We start from the raw sequence: 25,615 nt of genomic DNA, 5'->3' as shown, positions 1-25,615 counted from the left end.
TATTGTCATTCAAAATTCTTATTAGCACGAGTCTTGCAAAAGTATTTAGTAAAGGTCAAGTCAATGCAGCTTTTGAAATTGTTTCTGTAATTGCCCTTTGTTAGTGACAATAAAATAAAATGCTGCTTAACTTCATGATACTTGAAATGAAAGAGGATACTCTTCCTCATTGTTTTTCCAGACTTATTTCTAATTACATTAGTGGTAGTTTTTTTTGATTTCCAGGTACCAAATGGAGCTCTACGCATCTGAAGAGACAGATCTTATCTATTCATGATGTATTAGAAGAATCTGTTTAAATGATAGTAGCTCCTTTACATTGGCAGCAGTAGGTTTTGAGTGCCTTGTAAATCCAGCCATCATTGGCCTATGCTTTTGAAGTACAGATAGTCTCATAGAGGCATATACAATCAAAAAAATCAAATCCTCTTTACATGACTTACGGTTCCTGTTTTGGAATTACACTGGATCCTAAACCTGTCAGTCAATGATAGTTTTTACACAAGCTTTGCATTGTGAGTGTGTGTGGATGTGCTTGCAAATGTTGATTTGTGCGGGTGTGCATGTTCCTGCTGACATAACCTGAAGTCTCTTGGTAAGCGCTCTCGTCTGTGAGCGTACAGTCCAGTGTACTCTGTTTCCTGTTCCAGAATGATTTGAAATGGGTTTATTTTTATGAGCTGAATATGTTACTACAAAATGCAGGAGCGCTTCCAGGAGCAGGACTTTACCCTCTGGGCTACAAAGTCATGCCGTGTCTTCTGTTGGTTTCTGGCACTGCAAGTCTTCTTCTTCTTTCAGCACAGTGGCTTCAAGATGGCACAAACAGTGCAGCTGCCCAGATTCATCAATTTTCTATCAATAAACATACTTCTCTTCAAAACAATAGAAAGATTTGAGTGTCCTTGGCTCTGGAAATACTACCAAAAAACCTGAGTGATACATAAAAGACAGCAATACCTTCTGTGGGTCTGCTCTGAAATGAAAACCGTCACCACCGCCTTTGATACTGAACCTGATGGAACCAGTGCATACCAGGCACGTGCTGAGTGTTCCTCAGAGGAAAGGTGGATATCGTGTTGAGTGTTTTCATGGGATGGAGGTACTGACTTCATTCAGTAAGGCAGGTCTGAAAAAACAAGGAAGCAGAGCTTCAGGTGCCTGCAGAGGCCCTCAGTTGAGCAAGGGTAGGAGCAGCTCAGGTTGCAGTTACAGACTTCTGAAGAGTGAATATGGCTTAGCTCTCTAACGTTTGAGAGTGCGTAAGTGTGATGGAGGGGTTGCTTGGCTCTTTTTTCTTCAGCTGGTGGGTTCATTCAATTTCACAACTCTGTAACAGTTGTAAAAACAAAGCAGTGAAAATCGTCTGTTGTATTAAACACAGATCTGATATAAAAGCAAAATAGTTAAACACGGAAAGGCAGATTTAAAAGCCTCAACTGGCTCTTGCTTGTCAGCCTGCAGAATTCTCTCCCAGAACACTGGACTTTAGTCCAGACTGTGCTGTTATACACCAGGATTAAATCAGGCAAAGTCAGGGATCAGGTCCTTTAGTTCTTAGTTTCCTGGATCAGGACTTCTGATCTTCCACTAAACTGACCTTGCATGTTGTTACATGATTGTCTTCCCTTATCTCATGAAAGAGCTACACTTTACTGGAGGGTAAAATAACTTCTTTAAAATTTCTAAATCACCTCTCCAAGGAACTATAGATATTCACTGGGGATGTTCTTATACACATACAAAATTCATAAGTCAGCACAGATATCAAAGGGTCAGAAGATGACTCACATTAGGAGATGCAAGGACAGTAATTTGGCTAGAACTGCCTGAATGTTTCTTTTAATGGCCCACTGAAAAAGGATTTAGTACAGTAATCATCTGAAGAATGAATGTTTATTTTGTGATATTAACCTTTCAACTACAGTTACTTGTTAGTGTCAGCCATGAGTTTTGGCAGATGGAAGGCCCCTGCATTTCAGTTAACTGCTGGAACATCTGTGTCCTGGTGACAGGAGGCTGGTTTTTTCTGATTCTGAGCACATCTCCAGTACCATGCTTCTTGCTTTTCCAATAATGTTTCATATTGCTGGATCTTGTTGTATAAATAAGACTGAGGGGCACTTCTAGAACAGCATGTTTCTTCCAGTGTCCTTGTGAAATTAATAGGGAGCCAGAATGTTTGTTTCCTGAAGACATCAGAAGTTAATAACAAAAATAAAAGTCATGCTGGCTGGTGGTGCACTCAGCATGGAAAGCCAGAACAATGTCATTACCCAGAAATTGTAAGGGAATAGTAAGTATTGTAGGAGCAAAACTATTAACTAACCTCTGTCAGGTGGGGAGGAGAGTTTTTCCATTGATATCTTTGTCATACAAAGATATCTTTTACATACTTCTTCCTTATGTTCACTCATTAGGTTAATAAATTCTTTTCCCATCCTAAATTGTTATACTGCCAAATGGCTGCTATATTTTCTGTCCCAGAAGAGGTTGCATTTTGTTCACCTGGACTATAGTCTCTGCTAAGGCAAGGAGAGCTCTAAATTGCTCTAATGATCTCCAGGCCTATTTTAGCTTGTGTATATATATTAATGCCAAGTAAATTTGTTCAAATGCTATGCTGCAGCAAATCTCCTTTTGTTACTATGATGAAGATGGAGCTTCCAAGGCAGACAAATGTGTTTGTTGAGTTACACTGTCACACAGCCATGACTTTGCAGCTTTTTATGGCTTTCAGTGTTGTTATTACCTTGAAGACCTACAGATCTATGCTAATAGGTTTATCAGCCTGATTACTGTCTGAGATAAAACTAGCCTTGCTTGGCACACACAGCAAGAATCTCTGGCATTGCAGTATTTCTCTTCTGTTCCTTTGCAGCAGAAGAAGCAGAAGTAATAAGGAACAACGAGAAGGTCAGATCGTAATCAGGAACAATCCCTGTAAATTTGCTTAAAATCCAAGGGATCTGGCTTATGCAGTGCAAGAAGTTAGGTCTTCCTCTCCTCTGATTTCAGGGAGAGTCAATTCAGGTGCTTTGCTTGCTTAGGTGTTCTGTGGTATTTGCATTATAAGACACCTCTTCTGGTGAAGTTGTAATTAAATGGCAGAATTTAGTGCCTTCACCCACTTCTTGATAATACAGCAGCAGGAGCTGTTGTGGATGTTCAAGGAGTATAAAACCTAAAAAAAATTTCTGATCTGTTTCATGTTCCATTTAATCTTCTCTCCGGGACAGGACAAAAGTGCCGGTTTTGGAGATCTGACAGTGGTCCTGGCTCCTGTTTTATTCACTCAAGTGCAACACTGTTAGAGACAGTCCCACTTGAAGAAAAAAATACATCATCCTGTTTAGAAAGCCATGTAATCTCAAGAATGTTCTCCTTTCTTCTACTGTCTCTCCTGTGAAAGCAGAATGGAGGGAAATGTCAGGAGGATGTAGGTATGTGGTAGTCTAGTTTATCCCTAACATTTTGCAGCTGTCTGCTTATTTAAGTGAAAAATAAAGTCCAGCAAAACTGACATTGTTTTCCTTGGCCCATGTATCAGACACTTCCTTAACTAACACACTGAGATAACATTGAACATCTGCTTGGATCAGGATAGGTGTTTTTGCAGCAAAGCTTCCAGCAGTAGCTGAGGGCACCTTTGGCAAATTTCTGTACTTCAGGCAAGGACAGGAGGAGGAAAACACAGTGGGGAGGAGGGGAGGAAGGATATGGTTCAATTGCCTTCTCCAAATTGTTGGTTTCTGGTAACATTATTTTCTTGCTCCTTATAAAATTGAAAAACAAAAGTTACTTTCCCAGCCTGGTGTGTTTTTAAATTGTGTCTGCAAAGCACAGCATCAATCTTTTCACCAGTGGAGAAGGAAGTGTCTCTTTTTTCCTACCTGTATATTTTTAAAAAAGAATGAATTATGACTGTGGCCTGTAAAAGGATTTTCAAATGTGCAGCCAGAGGGCTTATCAGCTTCCCTTAAGTAAAGCAAAGCTTCAAACCATGCAAATGCAGAAGGTCAGAAGTGCCCATGCATCTGACATCACAACAGATTTGACTGGGCAGTCATTTTCATTGCATGTTAACGTGGCAGTGTGAACCAGTGAAGAACAACCTGTAACACTACAGGCAAAAAGACTGGGTTATTCTCTCTGATTCCTCAGCACTGACTTTCTAGTACCATGTACTTTCTAATGATAATGGATCACACATCAAAGGCAAACTGTATCATGACTTTTCTTCTGTTTCCTCTCTAAATTGTGCAACTGGCCTGCTTCAGGGGAGGTTTGATACACATTGAAGTAAGAATATTCAAGATTATTGTATCTCAGATGAGATAGACTGTTTTCCTGTTACATTTATCTCAGACCTTTAGTTACCTTCATTTATCCCTACCTAATTTAGTTTCTTTAACTTTCAATCTCTCTGTCTTATGCCACCTTTTTTTGATCATACAAAGGACAAGTTTTGTATCAGCAAGTTTAAATAAGAACCCTCATCATAGCATTAAAACATCTGTGTTTTAAACCAACAGACCATTACTCACTGCTAATCATTGCACAAGATGGTCACCATACTCTTCCATGATTTTGTGACCAGGCTTTTGAGTAGATAGACATCATTATACTGCTTTTAGGAAGTGAGTGTCATGAAAGGAAGGCCATGGCACTGTCTGCAGCTGGAATACTCAAAGAAATAAGACAACCCATCAGTGGCTTTGATCTTGGCAGTGGACAAAGGAAAGGCTACTGTGTCTCAGCTGAAGGATGGAGAACAGACTCCTTAACAAGTCAAAGATCTAATCTAAGCTAGCTCTTTCTCAAGAGCCACTTGGAATTATTATGTTCTGTGTTGATTTGTTTATAACTACAGCAGTTGCAGTGAGAACAAAACATTAGGCCAAATTCAGACCTCAGAATGTAAATGTAGAATCATTTCACTCTGATGTTTTAAATTTTGGTGGCATTTCTTAGGATTCTTTCTACTGTATCTGTGATCAGAATATGGTCTCTCATATTAGATTTTTTTTTTTCAAAACTGCATTTCTACTGTCCTTTTGTCTAATTTGGAACACAAAGATTAGCAGGGTGTATATTTAAACTAGTGCTACAGCCGCAGCCATTTACTCACCTGTACCTTGAGGCTGACCAGACTTTGAGCTTCCTCTGCATTTCAGGGACAGACAGGCTCACAGGCTTGCCAAGGCTGAGGAGTCTAGCTCACTGTACAGCTCCTCATTGCTTTCAGTGATGCTAGAGGGCATTTTTAACTACTTAGGACATCACGTCAGCTTGTAAACCAGTTTTGCAACAAAGAGAGAGAAGTTAGAGAGTCATGATTAATTCTGCCATGCCCAGGTGATAAATCTGTACTAGCAGCAGTGTTTGTGTAAGAGTAAATGAAACAGAGATAGCTTTGTAAAACTGGAGAATTGCCGCAAAACCAAATGAAACTACACAGCCTGTCTAAAAACTTAATGCATATGAAAAGCAGTGGGAACACTTCAAGTTTATGATGTGCCCTAGGCTATTCTGCACTTGCTATTTATTTTCTATGTGTTATTTATGTGTCCTTAAACTGACTGCCTAACACATCTAAAAAGCTACCAGCTGAGAGTCCTCTCTAGCAGTAGAAAAACTGCTCTACAGCCATTGCACTTACTGACTGTAACTGTTAAGCGAGAATGTGGGCTGCAGAGAAGTTAAAGAATTTGTTAGCTTGGTTTATTCAGTTTGTTTTAGTCAGTTAATATGGAAGTATTAGTTTCTTCATTACATGTTCCTTTCTTCAGTAACAATCATATGTCACCCTGTGGAAGATTAAAGTAATTATTCTCCATTTTGGTATATGTCTGTCCTGGATCAGAAAATACAATGCTTTTAAGAATTCATCTTTCAGTTCAGTGAACCAGATTGCAGTAACAAGTGGCAACTACTCTCCTTCCACCTTTTCTGAGTTGTAGCATTTTTTAAGTATATTGTCAAATTTCTGGTTTGGGTAGCTTTTTACAAAAATGTAAAGCAGGCTGCTGCTTCAGTATTCCTGAATTTGGCCATGTTCTGAGGGCTGAAATGCAGTCCTCTTAATTAATAAGCAACTACCTGGGTTTTCTGTTATGGTTTTTGACAGACTGTGTTTATTTTACCCTTGGAAATAACAGCAACTCTTTATTATGATTCAGTTGTTTGACTAATTGCATGGAGTTTTGATGTGAATATTGTCAAGGCATGCGTACGTGTTATTATTTTTGTAGCTTAGTGATGTCTATCTAGTTCATGGCTTGAGCGTTTAGGCCTCCTGCTCTGTGACTTTAATATTTGCTTTAGCATTGAGATGGATGGATATAACAACCAAAAGCATACATTTCTTCAGGAGATAAAGTAGTTGTGCTTTGGTAGGTGCAGCTGTTTTACTGCTCCCTGGTTTGTATATTAGGAGAAAGAAGGGCTGCACTGCATCTCTAAAGATGCTTGAAATCATATAAAAACCATTTGCCTCAAATGAGCCCAGTACAGGCCAGAAAAAAAACAAGACACTTTCCCATGTTACCTGCACCTCGGCAATGGCAAATGTAGAGGCTGTTCAGGGATGCACTAAGGAGGACACTTCTGCATGCTGATTTGCTTCCTAACTTGCATGCTAACAGATACAGCAGTGTTCACATCTGCAGTGGATATACCCTGGTACCACCTTGGCCAGGGAATCCAAAACAAGACACGTATTTCTGTTGATGGGACCCAGACTGATTACAGCACAGTTGATAATTTATGTATGCTGTATTCAAAAAACTGTTTTCAGTTTGAAAATTTTCAGTGTATGTCCTTATGTCCCCCTGAGTGAAACCAGGCAATTTGTCCATTAATTCACAACCCACAGGAATGCTGAGCAGTACTTAACAGGAGAGTAAAATTTGAACACTAGAAAACTTGTAACAGTGTTAATTCAGTATCTCCATCTTCTTTCTTCAAATAATAAATATTATTCATTTTGATAGCATGATCTGAGCTTTTAGGGAGCATGGGACTGGTTAGCTGAGAGGCTTGGGGTTTTTTTAGAAAGAAGCAATGATTACAGGTACATAATTCAGAGTGGACTAGAACACAAGCTGGACTTAAGAAATTAGAAAGATGTGTAACAAAGAGAAGTAGCAGTAGAGTTATGAGCATAACATTAAACTTAACATGTCTGAGGCATGATCATAGAAAGAAAAGAACTATTCATCTTCTTGGGCCAGCTCAGTGGTACACAATGCCATACAAGATCAGTCTAATGAAAGGGCAGTTTTGAAGGAGTTTTTGCTACCACATTGTGAATGCCTGTCTGTTTACTTGCAAATGTTGCTTTCACTGTTGCTTTGGAGTCTCTGCTGCAAAGTGGTGTAACTTCTAAAGTGTTTTGGAAGAGTTGTTTCTGTGTTTCTTCAAGAGTTTTTCTTTTAGAAGAGCAATCAAATTAGTACATATAACTGGGAAGAAGGGGAAATCCAAGGGGTCTGTTTTTCAGTCAGTTATTTCAAATTTGCTGTTCAATTTGATGCCACGAGATGCCCCTGTTGAATAAGATGAGCAGAAGAGTGTCTGTTACCTCTAGGATGAGCTCTGTATGCATTAATATTAGCCACATCAGGACGTAAAGTTGTTAATGCTAATGTAACAGTACACACTGTAGTAAAAATCACATTTCCAAGCATTACAATATTGGATATTCCTCCATTAAGTTACTCAGGGGAAAAAGGACCAGTACCTGTCAGTCTTGACTCATTAAAGTTACCTAATTATTTGGTTATCTTTCATTCTAGTGGTCAAAAAAATGTGTATGTTAAGCAATCTTCTGGATTGGAAAGGAGGCCCAGGAAGTCATATCCTAGTCTGCAGTTACAAACCCACGCTTTACTCCAAAGCTGTTGTCTTGGAAGGATGACAGGATGGTTATGACAACGCTGCCTTCTCTATTCACAGGTGTTCCCTTTCCAAAGAATTTCCTTCAGATCTGCAAGAAGATACTCTGCCGGCTTTTTCGGGTGTTTGTTCATGTCTACATCCATCACTTTGACCGTATAATCCTTATGGGTGCTGAGGCCCACGTCAACACCTGTTACAAGCATTTTTATTACTTTGTGACAGAGCTCAACCTCATAGACCGCAAAGAATTAGAGCCTTTGGTAAGTGTGGGGCCTGAGGGAAAGCTCTAGGAAATTTTCCTTCTCCCTTCATTGAGCCTTTCCCACACTTGCTGCAATGAATTTCTTCTGGGATAAAGATCTATGGTTGAACACAGGCAATTTAAAGGGATAAACTCATGGGAAGTACCGCCATTTGAAAATAGAATTTCATTTGTCTTCTGCTTCTTCCTGTACTATGTATTTTATATACAATTTTATTCTGCCTTTTTCATTGGTCACTAACAGCATAACACCCATAGCAGTTGCTTGAATTCATCTGAAGGGAATAGTGGTTTATATAAAGGTGAATTGTTTTTTTTTTAATTAAGCTGTAACTATTAAATCACACTCTGGATCTAAATGAGACAGATGAGGTGAGATAGAGGTTCAGACTATTAGCAGCATAGCAAATCCAGACACTCCCTTTTGGACTGAAATAGGTCAGAACTATATTCATTGTTTCCAAAAGTAAGGCTCCAGAAATGGAAACATTTTTGCTGTTTCTTGCAAATACAATTGAAATAAAAGTGTAAGAGAAGGAACTGAAGTGAAGCAAAATTCAGAAAGCAGTTTATGTACAAACCCTCACTGTGGGTATTTAGCCAGCTTTAAAGGAATCAGGGCAACATATCTCCATGGGTCAGTGTTTGGAAGATACTGTGTATATACTTATTGATGAAGTGCTGGAAGCACAGGGATTTTTTTCCACAGAATCACTGAATGCCTGATGTTGGCTGGCATCAATGGATATCATGTAGTCCAAACCCTTGCTCAAAGTGGTGTCACCTAGAGAGGGCTGCCCCGGCTGCTGTGTAGGGTGTAGCTGGTGTTAAACACTTCTGAAAGTGTGGCACAGTGGTGGAGGAACAGGAGCAGTTCCAGGTGTTGTACATGTATATATTTATATTGATTGAAGGAAAGCCTGTAAAGTGAGAGAAAGAGGATGGTCTTGTTTTCAGCAGCTCACAGGACACACTAAAAGACACTGTGTATGGCATGTATTTGCAATGTGTCTATGGTTTCTTTCTAGGTAGGAGGACTTAATATGCTGTCTAAATGTATCCTGAGCAGGCCCTGCAAAAGAGAACTTCCCTTCCAGACTCATGGTCCTAGGTTAGCTGTAACTATTAAATGCTGACAAGCAAGATATCTCAGAGGTAGGATGAGAGGCAATCCTAAGGCCATTACAAGATCCTTGCTTGCTTAGGAACACAGAGAGCACAAAAACAATTTAATGCTGCAGTTGGTGGTTGGTAATATTCCTGCGCTAGAGCAGAGAGATGAAGAATTGGGGCCAGAGTGACGCAGGAGGTGGCCCAAGTCCAGCAGCAAAACAAGCTAGGAACATGCTCTAACTGGTGTGTGCTTTCCTCTTGCATTCCAGCATACCCTCCCTTCACAAACTTATCATGAGGGTCATCATTTGATGCAGTATTATTAACTTTGCTGGGATGCATGGTCTCCCAGAAAAATGTTTCACCTGCACCATGTCAGCAAACTGACTAACCTCCACCTGCTTCCTTCCTCCTGTCCTTGACTTGAGTGGATGCTAGCAGTGTGGAAATGCAGAAAAAAACCCATATGTCTGTATTGTTTTCTTCAGCTGGGCAAAGAGAAGGGAAGGAGTTACCTAACAAGTGCAGGAGTTTCAAATAATCTTTAGTTGCAGTAGTTGCAGTAGTTGCAGTAGTTGAGGACAACCTGTACCTGGCTGAGTTCTCCATGGCAGGAAATGAGCCCACATTATCTCCCTTAATTAGAAAATGGGATAAGGTCTGATTAAATAAACACATTGCCACATGCTTTAATAAACAGGAAGGCAACTGATTTATAAACATAACTTCAAGAAGGGACAATAATTGGGGAAGCAGACAGTAGATAAATAGTAATATTAGCCTGCAGGACTTACACTCCTTGTTTAAAATCGATTTTATCAGCCTTTTTCATCTCAGTGCAGCAGATATAAAATCAAATTAAGCAAATGAGTCAAACAGCTTTCCCCTCCCATTCCAGAGTTGCATAATTTGTCCTTTATTCAGTCAGAGAGAGGAGTATGGTTTCAAATGCTGTGTTGTCTTTTTCACATCCCCATCACTATGTTAATTTGAGAGATCCCCAAGTCTTCCATGGAGCTGTTTTACATGGGAACAAAAGAGGACACTGACTCCACAGGTAGTCCTGAGAAAAAAAAAGTATGTCTAATTGGCTAATTTGGGGGAAAAGCAAAAGCCTTGAAGTGTGTCTGCTCTTTTCTGCAGCTAACACGCAGACAAGGCAGTCTGAACTGTTAGAACTCTCAGAAGACCTTTCAGGCACACCTGTATGGCGACACTATCAGGAAATAAACTAAGGTTTTAATTTTAAGATGTAGCATCTGCTTTATGCTGTCTCCCTTATTTTCCATTGGCAGTAGTTCACCTTAATTCACTTCCGAGCCTCTTCCCATGACCAAACTGTCCAGAGGAGTGATGTCTGTGACCATCCCACCTCACCCTGCATAGGTCACTGCTTGTATAGGATGCTTTAAACACTTCACTTAAATGTGCTTTTCAATGAGAATCTTAATGCAGCAGCCTCAGCACAATAACTTGCTGTTCAAACAGCAGCCCACTTATGGCAAGTAATGCTGTATTTCATAGCATGTAGGACTGAAGAAATATGCCAGAGTAATTTATAAACACACCGTGAGCAAAAGAGTCTTGGCTCAGGGAAGATTACTTAATTTATTGCCAGTTAATGAACCTTTTGATTACAGATCTGGGTATTAAGGAAAAAAAGACAATTAAACAAAACACTTGGTGAAGAAACAGCTTTCATCCCCAGGCTCTAATTCAGTAAAAAAAATTTTCTTCCCCCCTTCCAGGTCTCAACTCACCTTGTTTTTTCTGCATGTTACACTTGGTTATTCCTAATCACTCTGGCTGTGTGGTTTGTTTATTCTCCAGAATTCTTTTATTCCTATAAAATCCTGTGAAACTTTTGCTCTTTTTCTCAGGAGTCATCTTTATAAACATTTTGTTTATGAGAACAGAAAATAATAATTACACTTGAATCTGAAGACAAGTAGAGAAGGATATTATTTACATATACTGTTCTGATTACTGTTAAAATGCCTATTTTGTTTAGATGCAGAGACAGTTAGAGCCATGGTAGCAAGTGGATAATATTGGGGCTGAAAGTGGCAGCAGTCAGTGGAGCTGAGCGTATAGAAGTGATAAAGCTGATAGTTGCTTCCATGAGGATGAAGTTAATCTGCAGAATAAGCAAAGACACTAAGGTTTTCTTGCCTCATTCTCCATTATTCTTAGTGTAAAAGCTTCTGTTTGCTTTATAGTGTAATTTGCTTCTGATAACATTTTCACCCAATATTTGAAGCTGCTTAAAAACAACTATCTAAATGGGTGGAGTGTCCCATCTTTATAGAAAACTGTCTTTCTGGCTGCAATTTCTAGTGCTTGTCCAGGCACTTGTCTAACTAAAGGGAATAGTGCTTAAAACATGAACCTAATCATTAAACTTTTTTCAGTTGTTGGGGTTGTTTTTCTTTTTTTTTCTCTCTTTTTTCTTCCTACGAAGCAATACTATGTATTATTTGCAAAAACCTACTATGGTCTGAGTGACAGAAATTTTGAAGTTAAATACGTTCAGAAAACTACACATTGAGGTTTTAAGAGCTTAGTTCAACCTTCATGCAATAAGCAGGGACATCTTCAACTGGATCAAGATGCTCAAAGCCACTTCCAATCTCACCTTGAATGTTTCCAGGGATGGAGCATCTACAGCCTCTCTGGGCAACGTATTTTTGTGTTTTACCACTCTCATTGTAAAAAGTTCTTACTTATACCTAGTCTGAATCTACACTCTTATAGTTTAAAACCACCATGCTATATGCCTTCTTGAAAGGGTGTAGTAAGGTCTTTCTGGAGCCTTCTCTTCCAGGCTAAAACACCCCAACTCTCTCACCCTTTCCTCACAGAAAAAGTATTCCATCCCTCTGATAATTTTTGTGGCCCTCCTCTGTACAAATTCCAACAGGTCCATGTTTGTCTTGTGCTGAGGACTCCAGAGCTGGATGCCGTTCTCCAGGTGGGGTCTCATGAGAGCAGAGTGGCAGAATCACCTCCTTCAACCAGCTGGCCATGCTTCTTCTGATGCAGCCCAGGATATGGTTGGCATTCTGGACTGTGAGCACACCATGTGGCTCATGTCCATCTTTTCATCCAACAGTACCCCCACGTCCTCCACAGGCTGTTCTCAATACCTTCATCCCCCAGCCTGCCTCGATACCAGGGGTTGCCCCAGCACAGGTGCAGGACCTTGCATTTGGCCTTGTTGAACCTCCTGAAGTTCACATGGACCCACTTCTCCAGCCTGTTGAAGTTTCTTCTGGGTGGTAACCCATCCCTCAGGAGTGTCAGCTGCACCACTCAGCTTGGTATCTTCTGCAGACTTGCTGAGCATGCACTCGATCCCACTGTCTGTGCCATTGATGAAGATATTAAACAGTACTGATCCCAAAGTGGACCCCTGAGGAACACCACTTGTCACTGATCTCTATGCAGACACTGAGCTGTTGACTGCTACCCTCTGGACATGACCATCCAGCCAATTCCTTGCCGACCAAATAGTCCATCCATCAAATTCATATCTTTCCAATTTAGAGAGAAGGATTTTGTGGGGGATTGTAGTCCAGATAGGTGACACCTGTAGCTCTTCACTTGACCACTGATGTAGTCAATCCCTCACAGAAAGACACTAGGTTGGTCATACAGGACTTGCCCTTGCTGAAGCCATGCTGGCTGCCACTAATCACCTCTCCACCCTCCATGTACTTCAGCATAGCTTCTAGGAGGATCTGTTCCATGATCTTCCCAGGCACAGAGATGAGGCTGGCAGGTCAGTAGTTCCCAGGGTCATCTTTTCTAAGCTTTTCAAAAATAAGTGCAATCTAACCCTTTTTGCAGTCATTGGGAACTTTCCCTGACTGCCCTGACTTTTCAAATATCATGGAGAGTGGCTCAGCAACTACATAGGCCAATTCCCTCAGGACTCTGGGATGCATCTCATCAGGTTCCACACACTTATGCATGTTCAGGTTTCTCTGGTGGTCATGAACATGATTTTCTCTTACAGTGTGAGGGACTTTGCTTCCCCAGTCCCTGTCTTGCAGTCCATCCACTTGACAGATATGAGAAGAGAGGTTGCCAGTAAAGCCTGAGGCAAACAAGTCATTGAATACCTCAGCCTTCTCCTTGTCTGTTGTTACTAATTTGTCAGTCATGTTTATCAGGGCAGGTACACTTTCTCTGACATTCCTTTTCTGGCTGACAGAATAACATGTAGAAGCCCTTATTATTTATTGCATCTCTTGCCAAGTGCAGCTCCACAGAGTGTTGGTCTTCCTGACCCCATTCCTATACAACCAGGCAGCATCTCTATGTTCTTCCCAGGATACCTTCCTTGCCTCTACCGCCTGCGCAATTCCTTCTTGCTTTTTAGTTTGACCAGCAGGTCTCGACTCAGCCATGCTAGTCTTTTGCCTTCCTTGCCCAATTTCCTATATTTGGGGACTGAACACTTTTGCATTCTGTGGAAAGCATCCTTATAGATCTGCCTGTCTGTTCTCCTTCCTTGTCCCAGCGGGTCCTATCGACTAATTCCTTGAACAGCTGGAATTTTTGCCAGGGCACTTTCCTAAGCAATTACATGCAGACCAATATTGGCAGAAGGCAAGCTGTGGGAACATGGAACTGGGGAAAATGTGATGCTGTGACTGTGCCTTTTGTGGCAGCCTGCACTTCTGATGGCACAAACACAGCCCAATGTGCAGCCCTTCATTGTCTGCTGGAAGAATAAAGGTACCTACCCTCAGGTGGGAGTTTGGACTTGCAGCAGTTGCTAGTGCTGGTCCTGCCAGTCTCAGAAGTCAGGAAACCAAATCAAGAAGTCTCCGTTTTCCTGTGAGCTTCTCCAAGCACCCTGTCTGTTGCAGGGTTAGCTAATTGAAAGTACTGTAGCCAGACATTGCTCAGCCAATGACTTAGGCGTTTCTCTTTCATGGTTTTTGTTTTGCCAGAGCTATGGCAAGGCATACATATGAGCCCCCAGCTCGTCACTACTGTGCATGAGGCCCAAGCAGCTGCAGTTACACATCCAGTCTGCTGCATACAGTATTTCTTTTCACAAAATAATCAGCAGCATTGCTCCATCTTTGTCTATACCACAAAGAAAGTTTACTCATCAGGAAATTCTTAATATAATTGCCATAAACATAGTAAAAATACTATAAATACAGCCTAGCTGGCATTAGCTCCATTGAGTGCTCACAGTGGAAAAACCAGCAGTAGCAGACTCTACAAAACATGGCAAAGTATTGGAATTTTGTCAAGGGTGCACTCAGATGAAACACAACCAAGTTGAACAAGATAATTAACAGGAAACTTCTGTTGACGACTATTGCAATCACATATTTTAAAATAAAAGTATACATTTATTAATTCACTTCATTTTTTTCAAACTTAGTGTTTCATCTACATAATTAATTTTTTGATACTCACGGTGAAAATTAGAATTTGCACTTTTCCAGTCCATTTTCTCCACACAACCATTTACAATATTCATGAAAGCAGTGATGGTACCCATAAATCAATAGATTGTGAAATATTAATTATTTGCCAGTCAGCAGAGGACAATTTGAGCTCAAAAGTAGGGGAAAAGTGATTTCATTAAAACCAGTGTGTTCTTTTGTCACTCTCCTTTGTAGCTACCCAATTCTATTTCCATATTGCTCCTCATTGCTATCAAAGTACAGCCCTCCATATCCTTCTAAAGTATTTTGTATTATAGCTCTTAAAAGAAGAAAGACAACAGAAATATTAACACATTGTTTTAAAGGTATCTCTGTCTTTAAATCCTTCCAGCATTCCCAGTGTGTTCTGTGTGCTGTCTGGATATCTTCAGGTTTAAGCAGGGAACACATAAGGTTTAATCTTGTTCAGTCATAGAGGCTGCTCGTGGTCCAGAGGGATAACTGGCAATTCCCTAAATTCATCTATCATTAACAAATTCTGGCCTAAAAATCTATCAGTGAAACTTCTGTACAAAAAGCTTTTCTTTCTGCTTTCCTTGTGCCTTGACATTGGGGCATTGAGGGAGAGAGATGGCAACCGCTGACACTCTGATAAGATCAGGCAAGCCCAACCCAAATAACTCCTTCTGGTGAAGCTGGCACCTAGCCTTCCCATCCCTTCTCTGATACACTTTTGTTTATCTTCCCACAAAACTGCACACCATGCCTTCTACTAGATGGACTTAACTATCAGCCTCTTCTAATGCCAAATTCACTTGCTAAAGATTTAACATGTGCCTTGTAGAAAACTATACCCAACACTTACGTATGCCAGTTGATGCAAAACTAATGTTTGGGGTGTGTGTATATACATATGCAGTTAACTGAGTCAGAGCTCATTTACCTGTGTGTGTGTATGTTTGTCCCCAGTGGCTCTCTTTAAACATGTAATGTAGGCATATAGTGATTCTAACACTGTTTGAAATTCAGGTGCTTCCGTGTTCACAAGTACAATTCACAATATGAAATTGTTTAATAGTTTTGTTTTCCTACAAGGCTGTTATTTACAGTTGCTTCAAATCCTTTTACTCATCACAAAGTGGTAGAATGACTTATTACTTGTTCATGTATTATCCAAAATTACATAAATACTCATTGATCTAGCTTTTAAGTAGGTATAATTTTCTTTCTTTCTCCACTCCCTTTGGTTCTTTGCTTTAGTAAAAGAGTCCCCATTCAGGCAAGGCCTATCACTGCTGCCAACTAGCCACCAGTAATTTTTTTTCTTCTTAAATAAAGAAAGAAAAAAAATAAAAAGAAAAGAAACCAAACATTCCTTGCTCCCAGTCCAGTTTTTCTACTTCACCAAGATATAGTGGTAATATCCAGCAGGATTGCTTTTACGTTGTACAAACGATGAGGATTTCTACACAAATGGTTGAGATCATTAACTGATCACTAACTGAACAGGAAAGAAGTGGTAGCTAAGTAAATGCAACCTTTTCCATCTCCTCCATTTCCTGCAAAACATTAGGAGGAAATGAGAACTCTAGGAGTTCACGTTGCTGAAAAATAGGATTCTCAACTCTGATGTTCAAAGAAAGCAAAGTCATAAGATGCACTGCTGTGCCAGAGTTTCTAAGTCAATAATTTCTGGCATGCACGTGTTTAACGAGTATTTTAACACATCAGCTGCTTTGGTTGCACTGAACCCAAGTACACACTGCTGAGAACAGGAGGACAGAAAGTCTTGCCTACTGATAATTTTCTGTGTGTCATCGACTCCTCAGAGGTTTTGGAGTGGTTCGTTTTGGTGCTCTGGATTAAACGCTCTGTCCCCTGATGCTTTGACACAATATCTGTCTGTTGTGGGTAGCTAAGTACAGATGTCTGTTGCTGTTGAGGATTACACCATGTAAGTCCTGTTTTAAAGTTTAGCTAATGAATGTAAATTGTAGCCTGTTGAGTAAAAAGGGCTTCTCCAAAACAAACCACGTTTCACAGTTTGCAATAAACAACACCACATGTGCACTTCAAAGAGATTATTAATACAAGGCAAAAAAGATTTTATAGTTAACAGTCCAGAATAAAGACAGAACAGGAATCTTCCAAAGAAGCCTGTTCCTCCAAATGTCTTCAGTACTGCAAAACATTAAAAGAGTAGAAACTAACTGCGAAAGAGCATCCATCTGACACTTTTGCACCTCTTTCTTTTTTCCTTTTTTTTCCAATGAACTCCTATGAGATTGCTATAATACAAAAGACATGACATGCAAAAAAAATTTTTTTCCATAATTATTTAATTCATTTTGAGCTTCTGATGAGCTGATGTGACTCTCACCTACTCAGTTTGTTGCTCTGTGCTAGCTCAGTATGTGTATGGAGTAGCATCAAGGATTTAAAACAAAGTAGAAAAAAGTGATTGTGGTTGCAAAACCACAAAAAATGTCAGGGGCATTCAAGGTCAGGTGTGAAATAAAAAAGGGAATTTGAAAATATTTGCTTTATAATGGATGCATAAGCTTTCTTCTGCTCTACTCATGTAAGCTTCCTGAAATTGGACTTGCCTGGTGTTTTAATTCTGAGCTGAAGTAGAGCCAAAACTGCTCCTTACTAACTACAATGTGATACCTTGCTCTGCCTGTTCTAGTGACTTGTTACCAATATGAATCAGAGTTACACTGTAAATAAAAGCAGAATGTGGCAAAACTGTTAAAAGGCTTTTACATCTATAATTTACGTAAGTCCATTTACAGTAATTCTTACACCAATTAGTAAAACGAGCCCAGGCTGATTGCACTCTGTGAGGAAGACACTCCTCCACCTGTTTCCAGTAATGTTTTTGCAATTGCCTTTATTCTAACTGCATTTGCATCTCAATTGTTCTTGTTACTATCGAGAGGACTACTGCTGTTCATCTTCTTCGACAAAATTTCATCTTCCCATTTTAGATACATCCTGTGCTTTGCTATGTAACGTAGATCAGTTGGCCTTACGTCACAGTTTAAGCCTGGCTGGCAACTAAGTACCATGCAGACACTTGCTCAACCCCTCCCAAGCTCCACCCCCCACATTCCCACACAGGGTCTCTGGTAGAATAAGGAGGAGAATCAGGAAAAGTTTAGTATTAGACAGGTTCAGTTGGAGTTGATGACCTCTAAGGTCTTTTACAACCTAATGATTATATGAAAAAATAAAACTCATGGGTTGAGATAAAGAAGTTTAAATAGAGCAGCAAATTAAGAGAAAGAAGTAGTAATAGTAATAAGAATAATGATAATAATAATAGCAGTAATAATAATAATAGAATATACAAAATAAGTGATGCACAGTGCTCACCATTTGCTCAGCAGTGCCCAGCCTGTTCCCAGGCAGCAATCACAGCACTCCAGCAAACACCCCCCCTGTTTATATAGTGAGCATGATGTCACATGGTCCAGAGTATCCTTTTGTCTGTGTCCTCTCCCAGCTTCTTGTGCACCTCCCCACTGGCAGAGCACAGGAAGCTGAAAAGTAATTGACTTAGTATAAGCACTGCTTAGCAACAACTAAAGCATCAGTGTTTTATCAAACATTATTTAGACATTTGTATGCTGAATATTTCTGATGTGTACATTTTGGCAGTAGAGAGAGGAGAGGACCAGATATCCATCAGAGATAAGAATTGATTACCCTTTTAAGACTGTTTGTTGCTTTTTTTCCCTTCTTCTGGGAAATCATGTTTGTACATCCTGAAAAACACTGAGGAATGCGTCCCTCCATGAAATCAAAAATACTAGCGAAACAGACAGATTTCTGGTCTTACAAAGTGGCTTGTTAGTGTTTAGGTCTAGCAAGTGAGGAATTACTTTGAGGACTTGACACAACAACAGCAAATGCATCGCTTTAAGCTACATAGGAATTAGCTCTGTGTTAAATTCTTCTCAGTAATGTTCCAGAGAAGCATAAAACCAGGAAGACTCAGGAAACATGGAAGAAGTCTAAGCTTTGAGTTTCTGTTAGAGGCAGTGCTCACCTGTCCATCACCAAAATAATTGAGGAGTCAGATCTCTGACGAGGTTTGAGGGGGACTTCTCTGCTAGTTAGATGGAGCAAGACTGTGTGCTGAGTTCCCTGGTGCCCATCAGAATCAGTGAGAGATTTTTCCAGCAGGTTCTGCAAAGAGTGTGTTATTAGCTTTTGAAAAGTAAGTATTTCAGAGGAAGCATTTGGCAAGTAGGAGCGATTTGTTCTATAAAAAGCTCATTGGTAGGCTCTGCAGCAAACAGCACACCTCCTGCTGCCACCCAGCCATGGCTGGATGCTGTGGGTTTGACCCTTCCTCTCAATCTCACCATCATTTTGAGTGAAGCTAACTTTTTTTGCCAGCTTTGTAATTACATCAGACTGTTTGAGAAACCATTTCCTGTTTGTTTTTCTTCCCTATCATAAATTCCTGTAAGAAACAACTAGAAGCAGGTCATTCTCACAAAGCATGTGCAAATTTACTATTACAATGATATTTTTATTTTTGTTTAAACAGCATATCTAGTTCATTGTCACTGGCTAAAATTAATAAAAGCTTATGCATATATATGCAGGACTACGATGAGACCATATGTCTGTGCTTCTGCGTCCCTCATTTACTGATGACAATATAGGTCAAAACAGGAAAAGTTTCTGTGCATCAGAGACGATGATATTTTGTAGATTTTATCATTTTTCTGGCTTTGCAACTTTAGTGAGCATTTCCATACCTGCAGCCAAGCAGGTGTTGGAACAGAAGGCCTGTTAAGTAGAAGCAAGGAAAAAACTCCTGAGCTATTTCCAGCAGCGTTCTCCTGATGAGGATAGGGGGGAATAGAGGGAAGACAGTGGATCTACAGGACAGTGAACATAGCTGTATAACCAAACAAATGTCTACAAATGAAGTGAGGAGAATTTGTTTAGTGTAAAAAATAAATTGTGCCTTGACAGAAAGTGCAGTGATGCCATGGTAGGTTCATAGTAAAACATTTCAGAAGCTCATATGACTTGTTTAAAGCCCTCTACATCTTATGCACAGATTATTTAGGCTCCTACTATTTCCGTTGCCTGGAAACATTTATCCATGTCTAAACCCCTGCCTCTGATGGTATTTTTTTCTTTAAAACAAGAATGCAAATGCATTTTGCATGTTGAATTTGTTGCTTATAATGTCTTGTTATTCTATTCAAAGGCAGCTTGCCTCCCACTGCTCCTGAAGGAGGATGGCCAAGTCTAGAATTACTCTGATAGTGGACACATTGTCCTCTTTACTGCGTTTCTAACAGGATAAGATTCTACTCTATGGCTGCAAATAGCTGTTAAGCAGCAGCTGCAGAAAGAAATGGTGGTGGTTTACCTTACAGCTGTGGTTATTTGTAGTACAATATGGATGTGCCGGCACTCAGTATGTGTAAATTTAAGGATCTGCATTGTGTCAAGAAGCATTAGCACCTAATAAATCTTCCAATAAGGAAAATTAAAGAATAATTTAAAATTTAGGAAGAAAACACAGACTTTTGAAATGAGTACTCCCTTCCTAAGTGTGTTTTAGCTCCTTTCTACTTGTGGCAGATGTTGCTGAGGAGGGCACTGAATAGCCTCAGCAATGGGTATTCCTCCTCAGCGGATAGCAAAAGCCTGGCACCACAAGCCTGGCAATGCCCCACAGAGGCAGCTTGTAGTACAGACTGATGGGCAGCAGCCAGGGCAGTGCCTGGCACCCTCGGCTGGGAAAACCCATTCTGGAAACAGTGTGAGGCCCTGTCAGAAGAACTTCTGCATGATGTTAAGCCACATCAGGGCTCGTGGCCCCTGCCCTCCCTGGGAACAGCGTCTTTAGGGATTCTGATCAAACTGAATGTTGCTGGGATTTTGCCAGCTTCTAGATGCCTGCTTTGGTTGGAGCTAGTTATCACAGTGCTGATGTAGCAGGATATTATATGCTGCTCTTCAGTATTTCCTAGTATAATTTTTTTTCTAATCTCTTGAAGAAAGAAAAGGAAGAAGTGGTTAGTATCTGCTTAGGTATAAAACAGTAGGAAGCTGTCCAACACTGTGCTAAATTACATTAACTTCTGCATTTGGTATTTGTTGCTCTGAAGGATTAAGTCCAATTGCCCATTTAAAAGAAGAATAAAGCACCCATTCCCCAAAACCTGACAAAACATTTAAGAAGAAAAAGGAACAGACTTTTCCATAAACATTCACCTTGGTCACCTTTACCAGATTAGATGAGAAGCAATTACTAGTTCAGATTACTCTATGGATTACATGGGGATCACATATTACTGTATAAATTACCATTGTCTTTATAACAACTGTAAATGGCAATATTCCATTCTATACATGTGTGACAGCAAAATAACAAGTGATGCAAGAATCTACAAGAAATGAAAACCAATTAAGGCTCTGGAAGGTGAAAAAATCCCTACAACTCTGCATAGGACATAGGTAGAGTAGTGATCTGTTAAGCAGAGAGTAAGATACAGATACAATACTGTCAGGGAGCCCTCTGCATGAGATATTAATGATATTCTATATTATAATAAATTATTCAAGCAGCTGAGAAGATTTTCAGAAAATTCTGATAACTAAATAGAGTTTATAAGGTAGATGCTGTACAGTCTGGAGGCACAATGAAAGGGGACCCTAAAGGAAAAGTTGCACAACTGTGGTGACCCTTAGTTGTGGCAGCCCTTCAACCTTGACAGGAAATGGCACACAGTTATGCCACACATGTGGATGGCTGTGGACAGATCATCTGATAAACCTTTCCTGAAAACCTGCTGACAAATACGAAGAATTTTATAGAATAGGGCAGCTAGTTACCACAGAGTTTGTGACAAAGTGCCTGTAAGTCAGATCAAATGAAATTCTATATGGGTGCCAAAACCTGCTTCCTAATGGAGTCTGTGAATGCTCCAAGATGCCATCCTAGAGACAAATGCTACAGCTCTAGTCAAGTCTGAAATGATTGTGTCCATGTGTAGGCAGAAATAACTAGGCAAAGAGTGTTTCTCCATGTTTCCTGTTGAGTGCAGATTCAATGACAACAATGGGAATCCTTTTTGTTACTTGAAGCTAAAAGGTTTCCTGCTTTTGCAGGAGATTTATTTCTTTTTGTGGCATGCAGTACCATTTACCTGACATGGCTAGGGAATTAGTAGGGTATTAAAACTGCCAAAAATGACAAAATGCCGCATGCTAATGGCTGGTTATGTTCATTGTTCTTGAAACTGACAGAGAGGAGCAAAACCACAGTGGCATATAAAACCACATGAATTTGTAGAGATGCAGAAATGTTAACTGAGAAGAGGTGTGTGCATACTTTACTAGAAATGCCATTCACTTTTTAATCTCCCCTTTTTGTTTTACAGAAAGAGATGACAACCAGGATATGTCACTAAAAAATTACCCAGTGAAGAAAAGCAACGTCCAATTTCCTTCTTACAGCAGAGTTCAAGAATGTGACAGCCTTCATAGACTGAGCCTGCTTGTTAATCCACGAAAGCAGGGAAACTGGGAACCACAGTTTCTTTCACAAATGGTTCCCACCACTGTCAGTATTCTTAACCTTGTATATGCTGCTAAGAATCTGAATGACAGAGATTATTGAGAAAAAGAAGAATCTACTTCATGTTAGCTCTAGCTCCTTCATTATGGATAAGAATTTCTTCAGCCACAAACAATGACAGACTGTGCTCCTGCTGTTAAAGCTTTATTGAAATTCAGATGCCTGGGCTAACCTCCAGATTAGTTTCTTTGAAATGAAACTGTATTGTTAGCTGCAATGTTGTTTTCCTTTTCTTTTGTTTCTTGATACATATTTTGTTTCCTAAGTGTGCCAGAATATTAAGATAGTCTGGAATCATAGAAGACATTTGGCCTTTAATACTCCCTACCCCCATACCAGGCATTCTAGGGCTTGGACACTGTTCCCAAACGCCAGTGGGCCTTGTCTTTCCAGGAACACAGCCATGTCCTTCAGCTGATCAGGCAGTTTGTGCTTCATTGCGACTCATAATTGGGTGACAATGGGACAGTTTCTTATCACAATAACATGACTAGAAATCTAGATATAGCTCTGCAGTGTTGAAGTCTTTTCTTTGAATTCATACTTTTACTGCTAGTAAATGTGCTTGGTATTTCTACATTATGTAAACAAGAAGCTATAGTCAGAATTTTCCTGGAGTACTGTATGAAGTACGCCAATCTGTCACATAATTTTGTAGTCTCCTGTCCCCTTATCACCTTAAGATGTCATCTTTTCAGAGAAAAATAAATTTAGTTTTAGTAACTGGGAGGAAGATACAGTAAAAATAAGTAGTATAAAGGTTACAGCAGGAAGAACTAAGTGAAGGTCTCTGTTGCATCTAAACAAGGATCTGGCAATGTGGCTTGCTTTCCACACTGAACTAACACAATTTTTTTCCCTCGTACTCAGTCTAACCTAACACATACAGACAGCCTTGAAGGATCCATTGTATTAAACTAAGTCTTCAGTGCCAAATATGCCCTGATAAGAGGCTTTCTTCTACAAAAGAAAATTAAAGCAATACTTAACAGAGAGATATAGCCAAATAAATGGGAATCAAGTAGAACACACCTATATATTCTGTGCCTTCTAATCAATTTTGCACATTTATGTTATTGTGAAAGATTACTCCTTCCTGAGTAAGTGCTGAACCCTGCTGCTGCCTTTTACTCAAGTATATTGGGTATGTTTCTGTCTTCTGAGAATTGTCAGAAGCAAATCTCAGAGCATCTAGTGACTGGAGCATTTGAAACAGAATGGCAGTAGATGCTAAAGAATAATAGCAAACCTTTGCTAGCTCATATTGTGGTACATTCTGATTTGCCTACCAGCTTTCTTAAAATAGGGTTTGTGAATGTTAGTGATCACGTCCTTGCTGGGACAAACGGGTTTTGTCTGTGAACATTCAGTGTAGCTGTGCAGGCTTTTCTGCATTTTTAGAATTATGCAAGCAGCATTATCCTTTGCTTTCAAGGGGATGGACTGAAGTGTTCCTACCTCCTTTGGTGGTCTTTTGAATCAGGTTGATTCTTTGGGGATCGTAATACGCACACAGATAATTCCTGTCCTGCTGGCACTTTTGTAGGATATGACTAGCTTGTGGAATTCATTGCCACAGCTACTGCTGAGATTATTTGCCTCATTTTAAAGAAGATGAGAAATGTTGTATCTTTGGAAGAAGGTACATGGTATATGTGGATGACAACTGCCCGGAATTACAACATCAGTTGCATACCAAGTTTCTTGTACTCATCCATATTGCCCAGGCTGTTGCACTGTTGGAGATGGAGCTGCAGCTGATACGATGCTCTTGAATTTCACTGTGGTCAGTTGTCACCTGATGTCCTAATGGCTTGGCAGGACTACTGTATTATATGTCAAAGATATACGTGAAGATTCAAATCAAAGTCATCACAGAAGTTTAAAACGTGGTATTTTAAGCATGAAATAATTTATTCTTCATTTTATTACACTACTTACCATGTGCTGTTTAGATTCTATTCACTGTTGCTCTGTCTGAAGGTAAAGCAGAATTTGTTCCTGGTTACTTTGAATTATTTTTTAATAACCTTTCTGTGAAGGCATTACTTCTGTGAATGCAAAACTTACATGTTGGGTTTTTTTCCTCTTTCTAAAACTGTTTTTTGTGAACTCTTGTGTTTCCTTTTCTAGTACAGCACACTGTATGAGGCAAAGGAGAGAAATGTAGGGTTAAACCCTAGAGGATTTGTATTTGACCTGGCCAAAATTTCTGTAATGGGGAAAAGCACACTGCAATCCAGGAGCTGAACGAGTCACAGGGGAATGCAAAATGTACTTGATTTTGTTGCTTAATCTGCTGGGAAGAACATAGAGTTTGCTAGGTGATGAAATAAACGTCCTCCAAGTGGCATGGTTTTGCCTTCAGCTGAACATCTCCCAGGAAGTACCCTTTCTTCCACTGCAGCCACAGCCTGTCCATCTTACATCACTGGCCTTTCCTCCTTTTCCTGTGCCTGGTATCTCATGCTCCAATAAGACTAATGTCTGGAATGTGGCACCACTACGGAGGAGTATTGTATTACCCTCTCCTATAGAGGAGAGAGGGGCAGCATCCTGTTGAATCTCATGCTCAAGCATTCCAGCTTCATCAGTAATTTCTTCAGGGCCACATCTGGACAGAATCAGATTTTGGTTGTTAATTGCACCTTTATGTGCAGACTTACATGATTCCTCAGGATACGTAATGAGAACTGAGTGTTTTTAAACATGAATGTATGCAGAGGCACCCATTTTACCTGAGAAGAACTTTCTCCCTTATTTTAATTATATATGTTTGGGACTTCGGGGAGAGCTGTGGGGTTGTTCTTTGTGGGTTTTGGGTTTAGGTTTTTTATTTTCAATCACCTTTGTAGTCTCAATCTGGTTCCTGCTTTTCTTGCCTAAAATCCCATTTGTTTTATTCTGGTACTTAAAAGATGCTGTTGATGTTAAGCATCAAGGCACTGTAAGAGGGATGACTACAGCTGGGTGAGACTACAGTCAGCTTTACTTCGGAGTGTGAAAGATTCCTGTGATTTCAAAATTGCCTTGAGTGTTTAAAAACTTAGTAGCTTTCATTGATTGTGTCTATCATAGGGGATTTCAGAATGAACTTCTTGTTTGTGTGAACATAGCGTAGTGTCACTGTAGTGACAAATGTAATATGAAACAAATCTTAATGTAACCTCCCTTGGGTTTTAAGAAAGATGGAGGGTTTTTTTCCCTGATAATACAGCAGTGAAATCGATGATCTCCCTCAGATTTGAGAGAAAGTTGGATGCTTATAAAAACTTGAGAGTTCTCAAGAAACTCAGCCTCTAAACA

General features: G+C 39.9%; 1 protein-coding gene across 2 annotated transcripts in view; it reads left to right on the top strand.

The window, feature by feature from the left end:
- The window catches only part of MOB3B (MOB kinase activator 3B), a 45,029-nt gene extending 19,947 nt beyond the window's left edge, over positions 1–25,082 (top strand). Inside the window, exons 2-3 of one of the 2 annotated variants that reach the window (XM_069881234.1) lie at positions 7,960–8,162; positions 22,113–22,285. In XM_069881234.1, the coding sequence (XP_069737335.1) occupies positions 7,960–8,162; positions 22,113–22,142 (233 nt within the window). In that variant the 3' untranslated portion in view covers positions 22,143–22,285. Of the gene's footprint in view, positions 1–7,959; positions 8,163–22,112 lie in introns of both variants that reach the window. The other variant, XM_069881233.1, reaches the window with a different exon arrangement.
- The last annotated feature ends 533 nt before the right edge of the window (positions 25,083–25,615 follow it).

The sequence above is a fragment of the Phaenicophaeus curvirostris genome, chromosome Z (genome assembly GCF_032191515.1).
Source record: "Phaenicophaeus curvirostris isolate KB17595 chromosome Z, BPBGC_Pcur_1.0, whole genome shotgun sequence".
Lineage (NCBI taxonomy): Eukaryota > Metazoa > Chordata > Aves > Cuculiformes > Cuculidae > Phaenicophaeus > Phaenicophaeus curvirostris.
This window is presented reverse-complemented; position numbering and strand designations above follow the sequence as displayed.